The sequence below is a fragment of the Mobula hypostoma genome, chromosome 1 (genome assembly GCF_963921235.1).
Source record: "Mobula hypostoma chromosome 1, sMobHyp1.1, whole genome shotgun sequence".
Taxonomy (NCBI): Eukaryota; Metazoa; Chordata; class Chondrichthyes; order Myliobatiformes; family Myliobatidae; genus Mobula; species Mobula hypostoma.
This window is the reverse complement of record NC_086097.1, coordinates 29,903,405-29,924,536: the sequence shown is the minus strand read 5'-3', so window position 1 is coordinate 29,924,536 and position 21,132 is coordinate 29,903,405. Positions and strand designations below refer to the sequence as shown.

Sequence of the window (21,132 nt, the reverse complement as noted above, 5' to 3'; positions counted from 1 at the left end):
TTAGGCTACTAAAATGTTACATCTGGTCAATCTTGCTGTATGCTTCTGGTGTTATAGTTTGGACTATTAACACCAGAACTCCAAAGAAACTTAGAAGCAACAGAAATGTGGTTTCTTAGAAGAATGCTGAAAATATCATATAGGGATAGGGTAACTAATGAGACAGTACTCCAACGTGCCCATACAAGAAGATTTTTAATGAGAACATTAAATGAGAGGAAACTTAAATTCCTGGGCCATGTCATCAGAAAGGGAGAAATAGAATGCCTTACATTACAAGGCCGTATGCCTGGGAAACGCAGAAGAGGAAGGCAAAGAAGAAAATATAGATCGTTCGATGTGGAGAGCCATGATCGCCCAAGCATGTAACACGCAAGGCACATGAAGAAGACGACCCACTTCTACAGCTTCTTCTGATAGATGGTTGCACCCAGGCCATGCCATCTTCTCACATTCATCATTGGATAGGAGGTACAGAAGCCTGAAGTCCCACACCACTAATTCAAGAACAGCTACTTCCCTTCAACCATTCTGATCTTGAACCAACCAGCACAACCCTAATCACTATATTTTAGCAACATAATGATCACTTTGGTTACCTTGCACTAAAATGGATATTTTTTCTTCTAATTGTTTTGTCTTGTAAAGATTGTATAGGAATTATTTTTAAGTTATGTTTTTTTCTTGTGAATGTTGTGTATCTTGATGCTGTATGCCTGTAATGCTGCTGTAAGTTAGTTTTTCATTGCACCTGTGCACATATAAACTTGTGCAGATGACAATAAATTCAACTGTGACCTTGACCTGAGTTGGGAATGGAATTCACATTCTATGATTCCATATAAACTGCACAAACACACACGAAGAACAGAAGGATGGGATTTGAGGATGAAATGAGAGGAGACTTCTATAGAATATACAAACAGTGTGGTATCCCCACTATCCAAGCCATTCCAATAATGACCATCTACCACAGGGCACGAGAAACCTGAAGTCCCACATCACTCAGTTCAAGAACAACTACTTTCATTCTACCTTTTGGTTCATGAACAAAGTGGCAAACCCTTAATCACTGTATGTTATCAACATAATAACCACTGATCACTTTGTACTAAAACAGAGTTTGCTTTTTTTCTGTTCTAATCGAGTTTTCTTCTAAAGGTCATAAGACCATAAGACACAGGAGCAGAATTAGGCCATCTGGCCCATCGAGTCTGCTCCGCATTCAATCATGGCTGATCCTTTTTTCTATCCCCTCCTCAACCCCAGTTCCCGGCCTACTCACCATAACCTTTGATGCCATGTCCAATCAAGAACCTGTCAATCTCTGCGTTAAATACACCCAATGACCTGGCCTCCACAGCTACATGTGGCAACAAATTCCACAAATTCACCACCCTTTGGCTAAAGAAATTTCTCCACATCTCTGTTTTAAATGGTCGCCCCTCTAGCCTAAGACTGTGCCCTCTTGCCCTAGACTCTACCATCATGGGGAACATCCTTTCCAAATCTGCTCTGTCTAGGCTTTCAACATTTGAAAGATTTCAATGAGATCCCCCCTGATTCTTCTGAATTCCAGCGAGTACAGGCCCAGAGTCATTAAGCATTCCTCGTACAATAACTCTTTCATTCCTGGAATCACCCTTGTGAACCTCTGGACCCTCTCCAATGCCAGCACATCTTCTCAAAGATGAGGGGCCCAAAACTGTTCACAATACACAAGGTGAGGCCTCATTTGTGCCTTATAAAGCCTCAGCATCACATCCTTGCTCTTGTATTCTAGACACCTAGACCTCATGGCATTTGCCTTCCTCACCACCAACTCAACCTGCAAGTTAACCTTCAAAGTGTTCTGCACAAGGGCTCCCAAGTCCCTCTGCATCTCAGATTCCTATATTTTCTCCCTGTTTAGAAAATAGTCTGCACACTTATTTCTACTACCAAAGTGCAGGACTATGCATTTTTCAACATTGTATTTCATTTGCCACTTCCTTGCCCATTCTCCTAATCTGTCTAAGTCCTTCTTCATCCTACCTGTTTCCTCAACGCTACCTGCATCTCCACCAATCTTCATATCATCTGCAAACTTGGCAACAAAGCCATCTATTCCATCATCTAAATCATTTATATACAGCACAAAAAGAAGTGGTCCCCACACTGATCCCTGCGGAATCATGCATAATTCATGTTTGTGTTTTTCTTGTGAATGCTGCTTATCTGCTGCTTTGTGCCAGTGATGCTGTTGCAAGTAAGTTTTCATTGCACCTGTGTACAAATAAACTTGACATTGACTTTGACCCACCTTAAACTTGTGCCATCTAGTTTTACCCTGGGGAAAAGACTGTGATTATCTTGCCTATCTATACCCTTCATGACTTTATTTCTTTAAGGACACCCCCTCGGCTCCAGGGAAAACTCTTTCCAGAGTCTCTCCTTATATCTCAGGCCTCCAGTCCTGGCAACATCCTAGTGAATGTTTTCTACACAGTTTCCTAGTTTAATCACATCATTCCTTGGGCACAGCAGCTTAGTGCCTACCGTGATGCTTTACAGCACTGTTTATAAGGAGTTTATACGTTCTCCCCATGACTGAGTCATAGAGTCATAGAAAAAATACAGGATGGAAACAGGCCCTTCAGCCCATCTAGTCCATGCCAAATCATTTAACCTGCCTGCTCCCATCAACCTGCACTGGGACAATAGCCTTCCATACCCCTATCGTCCATGTATCTAAATAAAAAGATTAATTTTAAATTCAATTTGTCTAATGTTACATGCCTTACACGTTCCAAAGATGCACAGTTAGGGTCAGTAAGTTGTGGGCATGCCATATTGGTACCGGAAGTATGGCAACACTTGCAGGCTGCCCCCAGCACATATGCACCGATTTGATTTGATGTAAAACAATACTATGTTTCAAAGTACATGTGATCAATAAAGCTAATCTCTATACAATCTGTTTATCCTTTAATATGACGACCATAACTGCTCATGATATTCCAGGTGTGGGCTAACAACAGACTCTGAATGGCATAATGGTGATCTTGCTGGTTATATCCTGCCAATCTGATAATCATAGAACAGTGCAACACAGGAACAGGCCCTTTGGCCCATAATATCTGTGCCGACCATAATGCCAAATTAAAGTAAACCCCCTTTTCCTGCACATAATCCACATAGGTACTAGCATTGGCTTATTATTGTCGCAAGTACCCAGATACCGTGGAAGGCTTGCCTTGCCTATTGTGCATACAGATCTGGTATTTACACAGTGCATTGAGGTCGCACAAGGCAAATTCATAACCAGACAGCTGACGGTAGCAAAATCGTTAGTGTAATGCTATTACAGCACCAGTGACCCCGGTTCAATTCCCGCTACTGTCTGTAAGGAGTTTGTATGTCTGGGTGCTCTGCTTTCCTCTCATATTCCAAAAATTCCATTGTCTGTAATTGGTCACATGGGTGTCATTGGGCAGCACGGGCATCATTGGGCAGCACGGGCGTAACTGGGCAGCATGGGCGTAACTGGGCAGCATGGGCTCATTGGGCCAGAAAGGCCTGATATTGCGCTGTATCTCTAAATTAAAAAAAGACAAATAAAATGAAGTGTGAAAGCTACCAAAAAAATGTAGTGCAGGTAAACGAAAGTGCAAGATCATAATGAAGCAGATTGTAAAGCCATGAGCCCATTTTATCCTTTCATTGCACATAACTCAGGATAGAAGCTGCCCCGAGCCTTGTGATACATGCTTTCATGCTGTTGTATCTTCTGCCTGATGGGAGGGAGGGGAGAGAATGCCCGGGATGGGTGGGGTCTTACTGAGGCAGTGAGCAGTATAGACAGAGTCCCACGGAGGGGAGGCTGGTTCCTGTGATGTTCTGAGCTCTGTCCTCAATCCTCTGCAGCTTCTCACGGTCACATGCAGAGCAGCTGTCATACAAAGCCACAATACATGCTGACATTGCTTTTAGTGGTGTATCGATAAAGATTCAATCAGGACTCTTTATTGAGTTTTCTCTTTCTAAAAGAACGCTACCAACCCTGACAGGTACCCACTATTCTCTGTAAAGAACTTGCTCCACACATCTCCTTTAAACCAGCTCCAGCAAGCTGGGGCTTTTCCCTCTCGACTGGAGGATGATAAGAGGCAACTTTGCAAAGGTGCACAAGATGCTAAGAGGCATAGGCCGATATCAATATCAATAGCCAGAGACCTTTTTCCAGGGCAGAAATGGCTAATATCAGGGGGTATATGTTAAAGTGATTGGAGTACATGGGAGATGTCAGAGGTATGCTTTTTACACACAGAGTGGTGGGTACATGGGATATCCTGCCAGAGGTGGTGGTAGGGGCAGATACATGAGGGAAATTGAAGAAACTCTTAGATTGGTACATGGATGAGAGAAAAATAAAGGGCTAGGTGGGAGGGAAGGGGTAATTTGACCTTGGAGTAGGTTAAAAGGTTGGCGCAAGATTGAGGACCTGAACTGTGCTGTAATGGTTCATGTTCTAAACCTTCCCCCTCTCACCTTACAACAGGAATTCTGCTGATGCTGGAAATTCAAGCAACACACATCAAAGTTGCTGGTGAACGCAGCAGGCCAGGCAGCATCTATAGGAAGAGGCGCAGTCGACGTTTCAGGCCGAGACCCTTCGTCAGGAGTCCTGACGAAGGGTCTCGGCCTGAAACGTCGACTGCGCCTCTTCCTATAGATGCTGCCTGGCCTGCTGCGTTCACCAGCAACTTTGATGTGTGTTCCCCTCTCACCTTAGATGTACATCATCTAATATTTGATATTTAGACCCTGGGGAAATGATACTGACTGTCCGCCCTATCTATGCCTCTGATAATCTTATGAACTTCTAAACAGAACAGTTATTCATACAATGGGGTGGTGGTAATGAAATGAATGCACTCAATTCTCTATCCACAGATGCTGGGTTTGTCCAGCATTTTCTGTTTTAACCACCTTCTCTGTGTCGGATTTCCAATATTCAGAAATTGGAGGTGCAAAGAGAGTTGGGAGCGCAGGAATCCCTAAAGTTAACATGCAGATTGGTTGGTAGTAAGTGAAGAAATAGGAGCAGGAGCAGGCCATCTGGCCTGTCGAGCCTGCTCCACCATTGAATAAGATCATGGCTGATCTGGCCATGGACTCATCTCCACCTGCCTGTCTTTTCCCCATAACCCTCAATTTCCCTACTATGCAAAAATCTATCCAACCTTGTCTTAAATATATTTACTGAGATAGCCCCCACTGCTTCATTGGGCAGAGAATTCCACAGATTCACCACTCTCCGGGAAACGCAGTTCCTCCCATCTCCGTCCTAAATCTACTCCCCCAAATCTTGAAGCTATGTTCCCTAGTTCTAGTCTCACTTACTAGTGGAAACAACTTTCCTGCCTCTATCTTATCTATCCCCTTTCATAATTTTACATGTTTCTATAAGACCTCTTCTCATTCTTCTGAATTCCAGCGAGCACAGTCCCAGGCGACTCAATCTCTCCTCCTGTCTAACCCCCTCATCTCTGGAATCAACCTAGTGAACCTCCTCTGCACTGCCTCCAAAGTCAGTATATCCTTCCTCAAGTAAGGAGACCAGGACTGCACACAGTACTCCAGACGCAGCCTCACCAGTACCCTGTACAGTTGCTGCATAACCTCCTTGCTCTTAAATTCAATCCCTCTAGCAATGAAGGCTAACAGTCCATTTGCTTTCTTGATAGCCTGCTGCACCTGCAAACCAACCTTTTGTGATTCATGCACAAGTAAGGAAGACGAAGGCAAATGCAATGTTAGCATTCATTTGGAGAGGACTAGAATATAATGCTGAGGCTTTATATGAATTGGTCAGACTACATTTGGAGTACTGTGTATAGTTTTGGATCCCTTAGCTATTAAAGGATGTGCTGGTATTGGAGAGAGTGTATAGTTTAATGAGAATACCCAGGTTTCCCCCGCTATCCGAAGGTAGAGTGTTCCTATAAAACGGTTCGTAAGCCGAAATGTTGTAAAGTGAATGAGCAATTACCATTTATTAATAAGGGAAAAATTTTGAGCGTTCCCAAACCCAAAAAAACCCTACAAAATCATGCCAAATAACACATAAAACCTAAAATAACACTAACATATAGTAAAAGCAGGAATGATACGATAAATATACAGCCTATATAAAGTAGAAATACTTTTCAGCACCGTCTAGCGCAGCGAAAATCTCACAGCAGCGCTCTCGGCAGAAACACTCTCTCCAGTAACCTTTAAGCTATGAAGCTGCCAAATCATATCAAATAACGCATAAAATACACAGCCTATATAACGTAGAAATATTTTTCGGCACTGTCTATCGCAGCGAAAATATCACGGCAGCACTCTTGGCGGAAGCGCTCTCCGCGGAAACTTTCTCTCCAGTAACCTTTAAGCTATGAAGCTGTCAAATCATACCAAATAACGCATAAAAATGCACAGCCTATATAAAGTAGAAATAATGTATGTACAGTAGCCAAACTCACTATTGCCGTTTTTATTGTTGATGGTTCGAAGCCTTTAAAAATCGTTCACTGCTTCGGGACACAGTTTCCTCCAAAAGCCATTTCTCATCGAGACTGTTAGCCTGTCGAGAGCATCTCCAATGTTGGCGATTGCCAATTTTATATTGTATTCTTTCCCGATCTTTCACAAAGACGCTTCGGAGTTGTCCTCTCTGTCAGTGATACTTACAACAAAACGCATCACGTTTTGCGTATAGTAAGCCTTAACTGTGGCTATTAGGCCTTGGTCGCATGGCTGCAGCAACGATGTCGTATTTGGCGATAAGAACGCAAGACGAATGTTACCGCCATACTCGGTAATGCCAGGCGGATGAGCAGCACAATTATCGACGATCACAAGGCACCTATTATCGAGGTTATTTTCTCTACAGTATTTTTCAACAAAAGGACTAACGTATCCACTCATGTACTCAGAAAAAAGCACTTGGGTATTCCGACCACTTGGATGTGAACGGAACACAACGGGAAGTGTTTTCTTATCAACGCCTTTAAGTACCCTCGGATTTTCTGAATGATACACTAGTAGAGGCTTAAGGACAGCATCACCATTGGCGTTAATAATAGGCATTAGGGTAAACCTGTCCTTCGATGCCTTGTGTCCCTTAGCCTGCTTTTCTTCTATCGAAATAAATGTTTTGCTCGGCAATTTTTTCCAATAAATTGCAGTTTCGTCACAGTTAAACGAATAACCAAACGCCGTTTCTCTCTGCGTATAAATAGTGCGAATGGTGGACGCAGGCAAGTTCAATGCACGGACAATGTCCTTACTTCGTTCACCACGATCGAAACGCTTAATTATGTCTAGTTTTACGCTAAGTGTAACACCCTTACGAGCTCTTTTAGGCTTTTCCGATACCTTAGAACTCATCTTGTTAACAGATGCCCGTGTTCAAGCAATGCCGGCTAGAATGCAGTTCCGGGGGAGGAACTTGGCTGTTCGGGCGCGCTCTGCCTTTTTTGTAACAGTGAAAACACCTTCTGTTAGCGAAAACAGGTAACTAATGTAGGTCTTTCATAACAGTTTGGTATCGTAAAGCAAACGTTCGGAAAGCGGGGCCCACCATCCCAGGAATGAAAGGGTTAACACATAGGAGCATTTGATGGCCTGAGGCCTCTGCTCACTGATGTTTAGAAGAATGAAGGGGGATCTCGTTGAAAGGCCTAGATAGAGTAGATGTGGAGAGGATGTTTGCAATACTGGGAGAGTCTAGGACCAGAGGGCACAGCCTCAGGATAGAAAGATGACACTTTAGAATAGAGATGAGGAGGAACTTCTTTAGCCAGAGGGTGGTGAATCAGTGGAATTCATTACCACAGATGGCTGTGGAGGCCAAATCATTGAGTATATTTAAAGTGGAGGTTGATATTTTTCTGCATAGTAAGGGTGCCAAAGGTTTTGGAGAGAAGGGAGGAGAATGGGTTGACGCAAGCTCAATGGGCCAAATGGTCTAATTCTGCTCGTCTCTTTTGGCCTAATAATCTGTTATTCATATCACAGCTGTGAACATGTTTACTGATGAAGGTTCCACTGCCTGTTGGGCTAGGAGATTCCAAAGATTCATCACCTTAAATGGCCACAGCTTCTCTTGAGACCACATCAGCTGTGCCTGCCGCCCTTGGAGAGGACAAGCAAGCACTTTCCCCTAATGCTCCAAGTTCTCCAATGTTTGAAGAATAAAGTCAACCTGGCATAAAACTTCCTTTTAGTATTAAAAATTTGACGGCAGTTTATACGAGTTTTTCAGTCGTTTCCCTGACATGATGTGTGGTCAACATCTATCATTGAGAAGGCTAACACAAATATTTAAAATGACAAACAAGGAACTATGCTAAACACTTGTAAATCACTCAGTAGGATCCAGTACACAATTCCAGGAAGGATGTAGAGGAATTCTTGTTGAGGATAAGGGACTACAGCTGAGAAACCATAGGGGAGAAATTGGACTGTGGCAAGATGTAGTGAAGATTGTACAAAATTATGAGGGTTTCCCATGTAGCTGATAGAGTGAAACCATTTCCAAACCGAGGAAGGCTGATAACATATAAAGTATCTAAAGACTAATGCCAAAGAACCCAGAGGGGATTAAGGCAGAGACAGGATCTCTGATCTGGAATGTAATGACAAACTATGTGAAAGCTGGTCGAGTAACAACTTTCCAAAGGGAAGTAAACAGAGAGAAGGAATTGCCGGGGTTGGGGTACAGAACGTGGAAGGGTTTGCTCCTTAATGTTCTGAAATGCTGGGTATGGATATTTAATTGTAACAATGTGGTTCGGAATTCTGAATTGTAAACAACCTTTGGTAATTATTTGTGAAGTCTCCCGGAGGATTTCAATGCAATTTTTACACATTACGTCATATCAAACTCTTCCGGGACAGGGACAGTGTGAGTTGGATACAGAGTAAAGTGCCTCCACACTGTCCCAACAACACTCCCAGAGTAGGAAACACCTGTAGATGCAGAAAAATACTTCACCTTCACTGTCCTGTCACACACTCTTCAGGTAAGGATGACACTGGTTTATTATAAAGTCATTCTCAATTTCCTGAAATCCATCTGCACTGTCCCAGCAGCAGCAGCATGGGTCAGGCACAGGATGAAGTTCCCTCTACACTGTCCCATCACACGCTCCCAGGGTTATATATAGAATAGATGATGCTCCATCAACACTGTCTCATCACACACTCTCAGGGCAGTAACAGTACCTATTAGATAGATAAAGAGCAAATGTCCCTCTACGATGTCCTTCCAGAAAAAGTGATAGATTGAAGATGATCACTAAGATAGTTAATGAATGTTAACCAGGCCCAGCTATCTTACTAAGCATCTGGCACACCAGTACTCTTAACCATTGCTGGTTTGGCTTCTGATTATAGAAACTAGACCAACTAACCAATGCTCTGAGGTGGGATCTCGGGAATGATATGGGTCAGGCCTACAGATGAGGATAGTGGGAGGCCTGAGGTCTGACACATACTGGATACATGCGGAGGGAGAGAACTGTGAGAGTGTCAGAGACTGGGAATGCATAAGGGATGAATCACATTCAGGGCATTGACTGGTGGAGTAGAGACCACAGAGTCAAACAGCATGGACGCAGACCCTTCAGCCCAACTGGCCTATGCTGACAAACACCCATATGCAAAAGAAGACAAACTGCACAAATGCAAAATAATACCCAGAACATGAGTCCTTGAAAGTGAGTTTATAGGTTGTAGAATCAGATCAGAATTGAGGTGAGCAAAGTTATCCATCCCGGTTCAGGAGTCTGATCGTTGAAGGGATTGGTTCCTGAGCCTAGGGGTGTGGGACCTAAGGTTTCTGTACCTCTGGCCCAGTGGTGGTAGGGAGAAGAGGATATGGACAAGAAGGCTCTAGTTTGTTGCTTTAGATTCCAGCATTTACAGTCTCTTGTGACATAGAGTCATAGAGTCGTATCGTGTGGAAACAAGCTCTTCAGCCCAACTATCGTATACTGACCATCAAAGCTAGTCTGATTTGCCTGCATTTGACCCATATTCCTTCAAACTTTTCCTATCCAGGTAGCTATCCAAAGATTTAAAATGTTGTCATTGTACCTACTTCAACCATTTCTTTTGGCAGCTCCTTCCATATCCTGACCACCCTCTGTGTGAAAAGGCTACCCCTCAGATTCCTATCAAATCTCCCTCCTCTCCTATGCCCACTAGTCCTTGATTCCATAACCCTGGGAGAAGACTGTGTGCATTCACCCGATCTATACCCCTTTTATAACGTCAGAAACAACAGAGATTCTGCAGATGCTGGAAATCCAGAGCAACACACAAAATGCTGGAGGAACTCAGCAGGTCAGGCAACATCTGTGGAGGGGAATAAGCTGCCCATGTTTTGGGCTGAGACGCTTCATCAGTCCTGGAAAGGAAGGAGGAAGAAGCCAGAATAAGTAGGTGGGGCGGGGGAGGGAGGGAGTTCAAGCAGGCAGGTGATCAGTGAGACCAGGGGAGGGGGAGAGTAGGTGGGTGGAAGAGGGGGGATGAAGTAAGGTCGTTCAGATTCACATTCATTTTACTTATTACATGCCTATCGAAACATTCAGTGAAATCACCCTTCAGTCTCTTGGACTCCAATGGAAAATGCCTGAGCCTGCTCAGCCTCCCTCCATATCTCAGTCCTTTGAGTCCTGGCAATATTCTCATAAAACCCATCTGTACTTACCGATCTCCTTCAGCCAGTACTGGTAACACAGACCACGTTACCATGGGGGTCCCTGATGGATCCATGTCCAGACTGACCCACTGCTTTCGTGGGTCCGTGTCCACCTCCACCTGTAGTAACTGGGCTGATGAAGGGACTAGGGGTGAGAGGGGTTTCTTTGCCTGCTGCAGCAGGTCCTGTGAATTATGAAAGAGTTTATCAACTGGCCCTCAGCCAACACTGACATGTTGTCACTTTACAACATATTTTTTGTATCAACTTTTTATAGCAAATTTTTTCTAGCTACTTGCCATTGAAGTTGATGGGGTTGTTTAGAAGGCATAAAGTGTTTTGGCCTTTATTAGTCAAGGGATTAAGATCAAAAGCCACAAAGTAATGCTGCAGCTCTATAAAATTCTAGTTAGACCACACTTGGAGTATTGTGTTCAGTTCTGGTTGTCCTCATTACATGAAGGATGTGGAAACTTTAGAGAGAGCTCAGAGGATATTTACCAAGACACTGCCTGGATTATAGCATGTCTCATGAGAGAAGATTGAATGAGTTATGGCATTTTTCCCTGGAGCAAAGGAAGAGGAGAGATGACTTGATAAAGGGATACAAGATGAAAAGAGGTAAAGATATTATTGATAGCCAGAGACTTTTTCCCAGGGTGGAAATGGCTAATATGAGGGGGCATTATTTTAAGGTGATTGAAGTAAAGTATGAGGGGGTGTCAGAGGTAGGTGACAGAGAGTGGCGGCTGTGTGGAATGCTCTGCTGGGGGTGGTGGTAGAGCATTTAGGTGCATTGCTGAATACATCTTCCCAAAATTTTTCAAGGCTCGGACATGTCCAAAACATATGAATTAGTGTGGCCACTCCATTAGTACATCTATCACAGTAAGGGGAAATATCTGTGTAGAAACGAGAGAGCTTGTCTTTAGACATATGAACCCTATGTACCACTTTGAATTGTAATAAAGAATGACGAGCCCATATGATGAAGAATTAATCAATTTTAAAATAATCTTCCAGCTTTCTTCAGATATAAAAATCTGTAAATCCTTTTCCCAGTCTCCTTTAATTTTAACTAAAGAAGCCTTTTTCAGTCCCAACAGCAGACCGTAAATGTAAGATATTGAACCATTGTCAAAGGGTTTCAGATTAAAAATTGTATCTATTATATTCTTGTCTGGACTTGTAGGAAATGTATGTAATTGAGATCTTAAAAAATCTCTAATCTGTAAGTAACGAAACAAGTGGGTATTGGAAAGGTTAAATTTCGTTGAAAGTTGCACAAAAGAAGAGAGATTCCCTCCATCAAACAAATCCTGAAATCGTTTAATACCCAATCTATCCCATTCTTTAAAAGATAAGTCAATTATAGATGGTTTAAAGAAACAATTAGAAAAGATGGGACTCGAGAGGGAGAATCTCAATAAACCGAAATATTTTCTAAACTGTAACCAAATCCTCACAGTATGTTTGACCACCACATTGTCAGTTAGTTTATTTAAAGATAAAGAAAGCAAGATTCAAACTTTTTCTGTACTTTTCAAATGTTAGTTTTAAGCCTAATCCCTTGACTGCCATCTTCGGTATTGTTGAGGATAGTGCTACAAAATTGAAGCCACCTAATTTGCGGGTATTGGCCTTTATGTCTCTTATGGCCAGGAGGGTGACCTTGCTCAAGTGGAAGGAGGCCGCCCCCCCCCCACTCATGTTCAATGGCTATCTGATGTTATGTTATGCCTTGATCTAGAGAAGATTTGTTGTTGGAATTCTGATTCTAAACATGATTTTATAATGTTATGGGGATCCTTTCTGAGTTATTTTCATAATCTTTGAACTGTTATTAAAGTATGGATCTGAGCCATTATTATATGGTAAGATATTTTTTTTCTTCTCTTTTTTTTACCAACCAGCTCATTTTGGTAGTGGGGGTAGATTTTTTTTTAAATAAAATAAAATTATCTTATTTTATTTCATTTCATAATTCAATCTTTTTTTTCTACATGATTGATTTGGAATATAGGATACTGTGATCATATTACTGTGATTTAAACATAATGTAATTCATATTACTTACTTGTGTTCCTATGAATTTTGTATTTGTATTCATGCAATTTATCTAATATTATTAAAAATATTGAAAGAGGTGCATGGATGAAAGGAAAATGGTGGGTTATGTGGAAGGGAAGTGTTTGATTGATATTGGAGTAGATTAAAAGGTCATTGTGGGCTAAAAAGTCTATACTATGAATCCATCACAAGGAACAATGAGGGATTCTGATTGTTCAGGGTAATTCTTTTGATTTAAATTGGCGCTGGTGAAACACAGTGACCACTTGCTGGCAGCAAACAAAACTACTAACTGATCTATTAATCACACTTTCCCCAGTAATGATCACTGCAATCAATACCCTATAACTTCCCTTTTGGAGTTGAGCTTGTGAACTGCCTATACAATCTGGGATTTTTACAGTGTGAACAGAAGTCTCAAAGGTGCAGTGTGGTGTGTGTGGGCTGAATTGAGGTGGCAGGGCCCAAGCCCAAGAGTGGAAAACAAGCCAATGAATGGTCTTTGCTGGAGTGGACTTCGATTCCAAGAATAGATGGGAATCTTCCTCCTACTGCCCTCTGCCACCAGTCCCCGTGAGGAAGTAAGAGGAAGAATACCTGGAGGCCGTTCACACGGAGCTGTGTTTTCGCCTGACAGAACCGCTGTTTCAGCTGCAATAATACCACCTTCTGCTGGATCAGGTGCAGCTCCAGAGCAGTACCTTCACCCGAGGCCTTGGCCAGGTTCCTAAACACGAAGAAAGTGGATGGGCAGCTTTCAACATACAGTGTTGAGGCATAATCACCACTGTGGCCCAAATGAGTGCCAAGATAATAGCCTGGAGACTTGGAACCAAAGCATCAGGGAAATGAATTTGTTTAATTGAGATAAAGATTTAAAGATTAGGTTTACTTGTCACTTGTTCTTAGAAACATACAGTGTCGTTGGCATCAAATCAAATCAAATGTGAGGATTACTCTAGGCAGTCCACAACTTCATAAACACATGAGATTCTGCAGATGCTGGAAAGCCAGAGCAAACACATAAAGGAACTCAGCAGGTCAAGCAGCATCTATGCCAAGGAATAAACAGTGGACATTTTGGCCCGATACCCTTCATCAGGATTTAGGTTAATTAATTTCCTTCTGCATTACGTCAGATTGCATTGCTATCTTTTGGCTTCTGGCCCGCTTTCTTTCCAGACCTGATGAAGGATCTGTCAGTCTGTCTGTCAGCTGGTCTGTTTATCTATCTATATACATACAAGTATATACACACAGTACATTTCTTTTTGTAATTTATAATCTATTTTATGTACTAAACTGTTCTGCTGTCGCAAATCACATTTCATGACATCCGTCAGTGACAATAAACCTAATTCTGATTCCTTTGAGAGCTTCACTAAGCTTGACTGACCTGTCTTCCCAACTATAGGACTGCCGCCCTAACTCGATTTGCAAAATATTCTCTTCCACCTCTTCCATCATCTCTTGGATATGTCCCAGCCGGTCCTTCACCAGCACCAGATCCAGTGGTTTCCACAGATCACACTCCTGGACTTGGCGCCCGGCTTCACGCAGCCCTTCGTCCACCACCTTTGACAGTTCAAGCACTCTCCGATTCAGCAGAGGCATCTGAGGGGTGAGCACAGCAGAGGATATCACCATCAAGGGAGCCATCAGCTCTGGCCTTTGAGATGTAAGTCTTGGTTACATGGAGGTGCAGGCAACAGAGAAGCCAGCGTCACACTGCCAGTGACGCAGGTTCAATCCTGACATTAGGTGCTATCAAAGTTGAGGTCAAACTTACGATTATGGTGCAAAGAAAAAACTTGGAGTTGCATAACAGGCACATAGCATCAGATAAACAACGACAAGAAAAAGCAAAGTTCAACTTAAATTATACACCATATTTACAAGAGGAATACGATTACAACCAAAAAAAAGTCCATTTTAGTGGAAAGTGGTCATAGTGTCATGGAGCACTGCAGCACAGAGACAGGCCAAACTAGTCCATGCCAAACTATTATTCTGCCTAGTCCCATTGACTTTCACCCAGACTATAGCCCTTCATACCCCTCCCTTCCACGTACTTATCCAAACAGCTCTTAAGTATTGAAATCAAACCCACATCCAGCACTTTCATTGGCAGCTCGTTCCACACTCAAGAGCGAAGAAGTTCTCCCTTCATGTTCCCCTTAAATATTTCACTTTTCACCCCTTACGCAGATTAGTGTTGATAAACTGTAATGATTAGGATTGTGCCAAATGGGTGAATGGGAGTAGCTGTTCCTGAACCAGGTACTGTGGGACTTCAAGCTTCCCTACCTCCTGCCCAACAGTAGCTGTGAGAAGATGGTAGGAGCTGGACGGTGGGGATCTTTGCTGATCAACGTTGCCTTCTTGAGGCAATGTCTGCTGTAGATGTTCCCGATGGTGGAGAGGGATGTGCCCATGATTTATCGGGCAGAGTCCGCTACTCCCTGCAGTGTGACATTCTGGGCTTCCTGCATCCCAAAGACGTGTAAGTTGGGGGAGTTAATGGTCTGCAGGAAATTTCCCCCGGTGTGTCGGAAACGGCAGAATCTGGCAGGGAGTGGGGATAGTGCAGCTGAAGGGAATGTGGGAGAATGAAACAGGATTAGGAGTGGTGTAAACGGATGGTCGAGGGTCAGTACACACTCGGTGGGCTGAAAGGCCTGTGTCCATGCTGTATCTCTTTTGATCCTGAAGTCTCATCTCCAGAGCCTTGAATCAACAACTGTTAACCATCTATCAGCCTACTGAGACAAGTCTATCGACATAACTCACTCCCCACTCCCTTTAATAGCCCTCCCAGTCTGATCCCACTCTCCCTTCGCTCCCATACCCTTTAATACCTCACCCAGCTGCTATGTGACTTCCCAGTTTATATACTCACACCCTGCCTAATGATGGCAAGTTCCTCTCCACGCTTGCTTTGCCAATTTCAGGGAGCTATGTACTTGCACCCCAACAACTCCCTGTACACAAAAATGCACCTATTTCCCCACCATCACAAAAATAAAGCTCTCTCTAAATCCTCCATTAACCTAGTTGGTTCACTGAAGACAAGATTTAAAAGGTACTTGGACAGATCTAGATGGAGGAAAGGTTTAGAGAGATGGTGACCAAATGTGGACAAGCTGAAATGGTTGGCATGGACCAGCTGGGCTGAAGGGCATGTTCCTATGCTGTATGACTGTGTTTGAAGAGAGCGCTCGGAGTCACAGAGTACTACAGCACAGGAACGGACCCTTTGGCTTATCTAGTCCATGCCAACATGATCTTCAGGCTAGTACCATCAACCTGCACCTGGACCATAACTCTCCGTACCCTTCCCATCCATGTACGTATCTAAACTTCTCTTCAATGTTACAATTGAACCTGCATCTACCACTTCCACTTGTAGCTCATTCCACACTCTCACCACCCTCTGAGTGAAGAAATTCTCCCTCAGGCTCCCTTTAAATATTTAATCTTTTACCCTAAACCTGTAACTTCTAGCTCTAGTCTCACCCAGCCTCAGTGAACAAAGCCTGCATGCATTCATCCTCGCTATACCCCTCAAAATTTTATATACCTCTATAAGATCTCTCCTCATTCTTCTGCGGTCTAGGAATAAACTTCTAACCTATTCAACCTTTCCCTATAACTCAGGTCCTCAAGTCCTCGACATTCTTGTAAATTTTCTCTGCACTCTTTCAAGCTTATTGATGACGTTCTCGTAGGTAGTCAGCCAGAACTGTACACAATACTCCGAATTAGCCTTCTCCTACATCTTGTACAACTTCAGTGTAACATCCCAACCCCTGTATTCAATGCCCTGATTTAGGGCCAACATGCCAAAAGCTCTTTATAATCTTATCTACCTCTATGAAGGTAAATGTTCAAGGAGTGTCCCTTAATGCTGGAAACAGAAAATTGTCACTGAGTTGCTCTGTGCTTTCAACCGCTGTCAGAGATAAATCATCAGGCTGCTTCCTGACAAGGGAAGGATTTGTTAATTATACGCTGTCAGAAGGTCAAGGATATGACTGTGATTAAATGGGTGGTGAATTTCCATTTCTGTCAGGCAACAGGATTCCCATGAAACATTTTTACTTCAGAAACACCACACTGTAATGAAGTGTTTTAAGTAAGATAAACACTCTGTGATGTCAGTGCTCTGAATGCTTGCTTCAAGTGCAGCCAAGTGAAAAATGTATGATGTTCCAGCACTCTTTGTAATCTAAGTTAAAACATTCAATATTTGAGTTCTACATTTAAGCTGTTAATATTTCCTTTATTTACCTTGAGAGGTACAAATCATTTTGCGAATAAATTGTAGACACAACATGGTTAAGAGTTTTAAGGTGTTAGTACTGGGCCTCCTGTGTTTTATGTAAATTTGTGGATGGATCAATGATGATAAGGCTCATTGGTGATCTAGATGAGGGGGGCTAAAAGGCTTTTTTTCAGTTCCTTTGTATCAGTCTGAGGGAGTTAAATGGCTTGCTTTTGCTCTATTTATGGGCCAAGGAGTTTACAGCTTTCTTATACTCCTATATACGTTTCAAGGTTGTCCTTCAGTGTTACTTGATGGACTAAGTGAAGTCCACTTGTTCCCTTGTAACAAATCCAAGTACAGGTCGACCTTCACTAATCCGACTACCTGTAATCCGGTTCCTTCAATAATCCGGCACTGATTATGCTTAATGTGATCCTTCCGAATTCGGCGTTCTCACTAATCCGGCACTCCTCAGGTCCCAGTGGTGCCGGATTAGTGAAGGTGGACCTGTAGTCAAATGGCCTCCCATAAGACCATGAGACATAGGAGTGGAATCGGGCTATTTGGCTCATCATGTCTGCTCCACCATTCCATCATGGCTGATGTCTTATCCCCCTCAACCCCATTCTCCTGCTTTCACCTCATAACCATTAGAAGCTGCCTGACCCACTGAGTTCCTCCAGAATTTTGTGATTATATGGAATGAGCTCCAAGGAATTGGTTTTAAACATACTTTAAAGTTACTCGGGATAGGAAAAGTTTAGAGCAGGGGTTCCCAAGCTAGGATCCATGGACGCCTCGGTTAATAAGACCATAAGACATAGGAGCAGATTTAGGCCACTTGGCCCAGCGAGTCTGCTCTTCTATTTCATCAAGGCTGATCAATTTTCCCCTCAGCCCCAATCTCCTGCCTTTTTCCCCTTCCTGTATCCTGTGTAATGGTAGGAGTCCATGACATAAAAAAGGATGGGAACCTCTGGTTTAGAGGGAGATGGGCCAAATGTGAGCAAATAGGATTAACTTAGATAGGAAGTTTGGCGACAATAAAGTATAAAGTATCATGGTTGGCATGGACCAGTTGGGCTGAAGAGCTTACTCCCATGCTGTATGACACTATGGGTCTATGCCTAATCCAGGCCTAGCTTGAGGCTGCTCTCCCATCTTCCTAGTCACCCAGTGAGGAAGCATTACCTGATCCTGTTCAAAAGTAGCAGGAGACAATGGCACAGATTTAGATGGTGTGTCCTGAACTAGTTGCTGAGTTTGGTGACTGTATAACATGTCCACTGCCAAGGGAAAACACATAGAAGATTCAGATTTATTTATCACATGTGCATAGGAATACATCATTATCATTAACCGAAGGTTGTGTGGAGGGCACGGTTTCCTCAAAGCTGTACAGGTGCACGGCTGCACAGTTACTGAAATGCTCCCATACACATAGCCTTTGTTGCTGAGCAACTGAAATTTTCATTTATAATACAATTTTGAAATCATATTAATAATAGATGTGTATAGATGTGCAGTGGACAGTATATTGGCTGGCTGCATCACAGCCCGGTATGTAATTGCTAATGCCCTTGAACGGAAAATCCTATAAACAGTACTGGATACGGCCCATTCCATTATGGACAGAGCCCTCCCCATCCCTAAGCACATCTACATGAAGCATTGTTGCAGGGAAGCAACATCCATGATCAGGGACTCTCATCATCCAGGTCATGCTCTCTTCCCGCTGCTGCCATCAGGAAGAAGGTACAGGAGCCCCAGGTTCAGGAACAGTTAATCCCCCTAAACCATCAGGATCTTGAATGGAAAGGGATAACTTCGCTCAATTTCACTTGCTTCATTATTGAAATGTCCCCAGAATCTATGGACTCACTTTCAAGAACTCTTCATCTCATGTTCTCTATATTTATTATTTATTTATTTATTTATTTTTAATTTTATTTTTTTTTCTTTTTGTTTTTGCAGAGTTTGTGTCTTTTGCACAATGATTGAACACCCAAGTTGGTGCAGTCTTTCATTGATTCTATTATGGTTATTATTCTATTATGGATTTATTGAGTATGCCCACAGAAAATGAATCCCAGGGTTCTATATGGTGACATATATGTACTTTGATAGTAAATTTACTTTGGACTTTGAAATTATGTTCATATAACTTTGAAATAATGCCAACTTAATTTTGAAATCTATGGTAACATAATTGTGAAATATCCTTTAATTAATTATGAGTTCATGAATATAATCCATAAAATTTCTAAATAATAAACATACCACAACCTTTACTTTGAAACATTTTAAAGCTTCAACATATTTACTGTACGTGGTCAGTGTTTTAAGTTTCAACACTGATACAAATTGTAACAATAAACACAGAATGGAAGTCAGTACCTCATTATTAACCGCCAACCCACTAAAGACCATCACTGAATGTAAATGATTGTCTTTGTTGTACTGTATTCCATTATACCCTTCAATAAATAAAATCAAAAGTATGTGATCTTTTAACTTTCATTCCAAATATTTGTAATAAGCATATTACAGAAAAAAACATTTAAAGGACTGCACAGATTTCAGGCCATGTAAAAATTTCCTCTTAGAGCAATGGTTAGGCTGCACAGCTGTAAGAAAATTAGTGGCATTGTTGGCTGAGGGCAGCCCACAAATGTCACCACACATTCCAGCGCCAATATATCATGTTCACAATGCTCAGCAGAACAACACATTACACAACAAGCAACACAACAACAGTAGCAAAACAAGATCCCTTCTCTCTTCCCCCCCCCTCACACACACACACACACACAGTCCTCCAACCCCAGGCCCCAGGACAGGCTTGGTAACAGGCCCTTCTGGCCCAACAAGCCCGCGCTGCCCAATTACACTCGTGTGACCCATATCACCTCCTGTTCCTGTTCATCATTCATAATGCTTACTCTCCTGTATGCCTGGAATAGAGAATGCTAAAAATTCACAACTGCAAGAGGGAAATTTATAGGCAAATTCATCTTGAATTTAGAGTCCCTAGCATTTTACATCTAATTCCTCCCATTCTGAATAGAGCATAATTTAAATTGAACATACTTCCAGAGTCATACAGTACAGCAATAGGCCCTTTAGCTCTACCCATCCACACCAACCAAAATGTTTATTCAACAAGCCCCAATTCCTTGTATTGGGCCCATATCTCCCTAAACCTTTCCTATCCATGTACTTATCCGAATGTCTTTAAAACATTGCAATTTTATCCCCTACCACTTCTCTGGCAGCTCCTTCCATATACCCGCCACCCTTCTATGGAAATGTTCCTCCTTAAATCCCCTTTAATCTCCGTTAGCACAATGCTTTACAGTACAGGTGATCAGGTTCAATTCCCACTGCTGCCTGTAAGAAGTTTGAACGTTCTCCCTGTGACAACAGACCAAGTTATCAGAAGATTGATGCCGATAAGAGAGATGAGAGAGAGACAAATGGGGGAAATATTCAAAATGCTAATAAGGGAGAGATGAGAGAGATTAACGAAAAGAGACACAGTTCTGAGTATTGACAGACCGGTTGCTTTGAACCTGAACTGTTTGAAGTTTGATGGACAGGCGATACCCCAGCAGGGGGAATAAGAGGAACAGGTTCGCTAAGGCAAGCGACACACCACAACACCACGAGGTAACGAGACCCTGGAAGTGCAGTGTGCCCCCCCCCAAGTTGGTGGGAGTTTTGGAGGTCTGGTCACGGGACCGACCATAGACGCACAGGATGAAAAGGTACGATCGGCGGGAACCTGGTGTGTGTGTCCGCCCTTGCCTGGGTGCCGGGTTCACTGCAGAAGAACGATCGTATCCAGAACGGAGGGGACCTCAGAACACATTACAAAGAGCTTGCCCGAAAGCAAACTGTGAGGTATATCAAAGGTCTGTTTGAATCCGATTTGAATATCATCATTCGCTCGCTCTCTCTCTCTCTCTCCCCCCCCCCCCCACGGTACAACAGCGATTACTGCGAACTGAACTAAACTGAACTGAACTCTGTGTCACTTGAGACTGATCATTTTACC

The 21,132-nt window shown here is 42.7% G+C and overlaps 1 protein-coding gene across 3 annotated transcripts in view; it reads right to left on the bottom strand.

The window, feature by feature from the left end:
* LOC134352238 (uncharacterized) overlaps positions 1 to 21,132 on the bottom strand; it is a 103,548-nt gene that overhangs the window by 53,006 nt on the left and 29,410 nt on the right. For all 3 annotated transcript variants that reach the window (XM_063059556.1, XM_063059615.1, XM_063059691.1), the window contains exons 7-10: positions 18,267 to 18,361; positions 14,205 to 14,422; positions 13,406 to 13,535; positions 10,748 to 10,923 (exon numbers count right to left, since the gene is read on the bottom strand). In XM_063059556.1, coding sequence (XP_062915626.1) covers positions 10,748 to 10,923; positions 13,406 to 13,535; positions 14,205 to 14,422; positions 18,267 to 18,361 — 619 coding nt within the window. The remainder of the gene's footprint in view (positions 1 to 10,747; positions 10,924 to 13,405; positions 13,536 to 14,204; positions 14,423 to 18,266; positions 18,362 to 21,132) is intronic.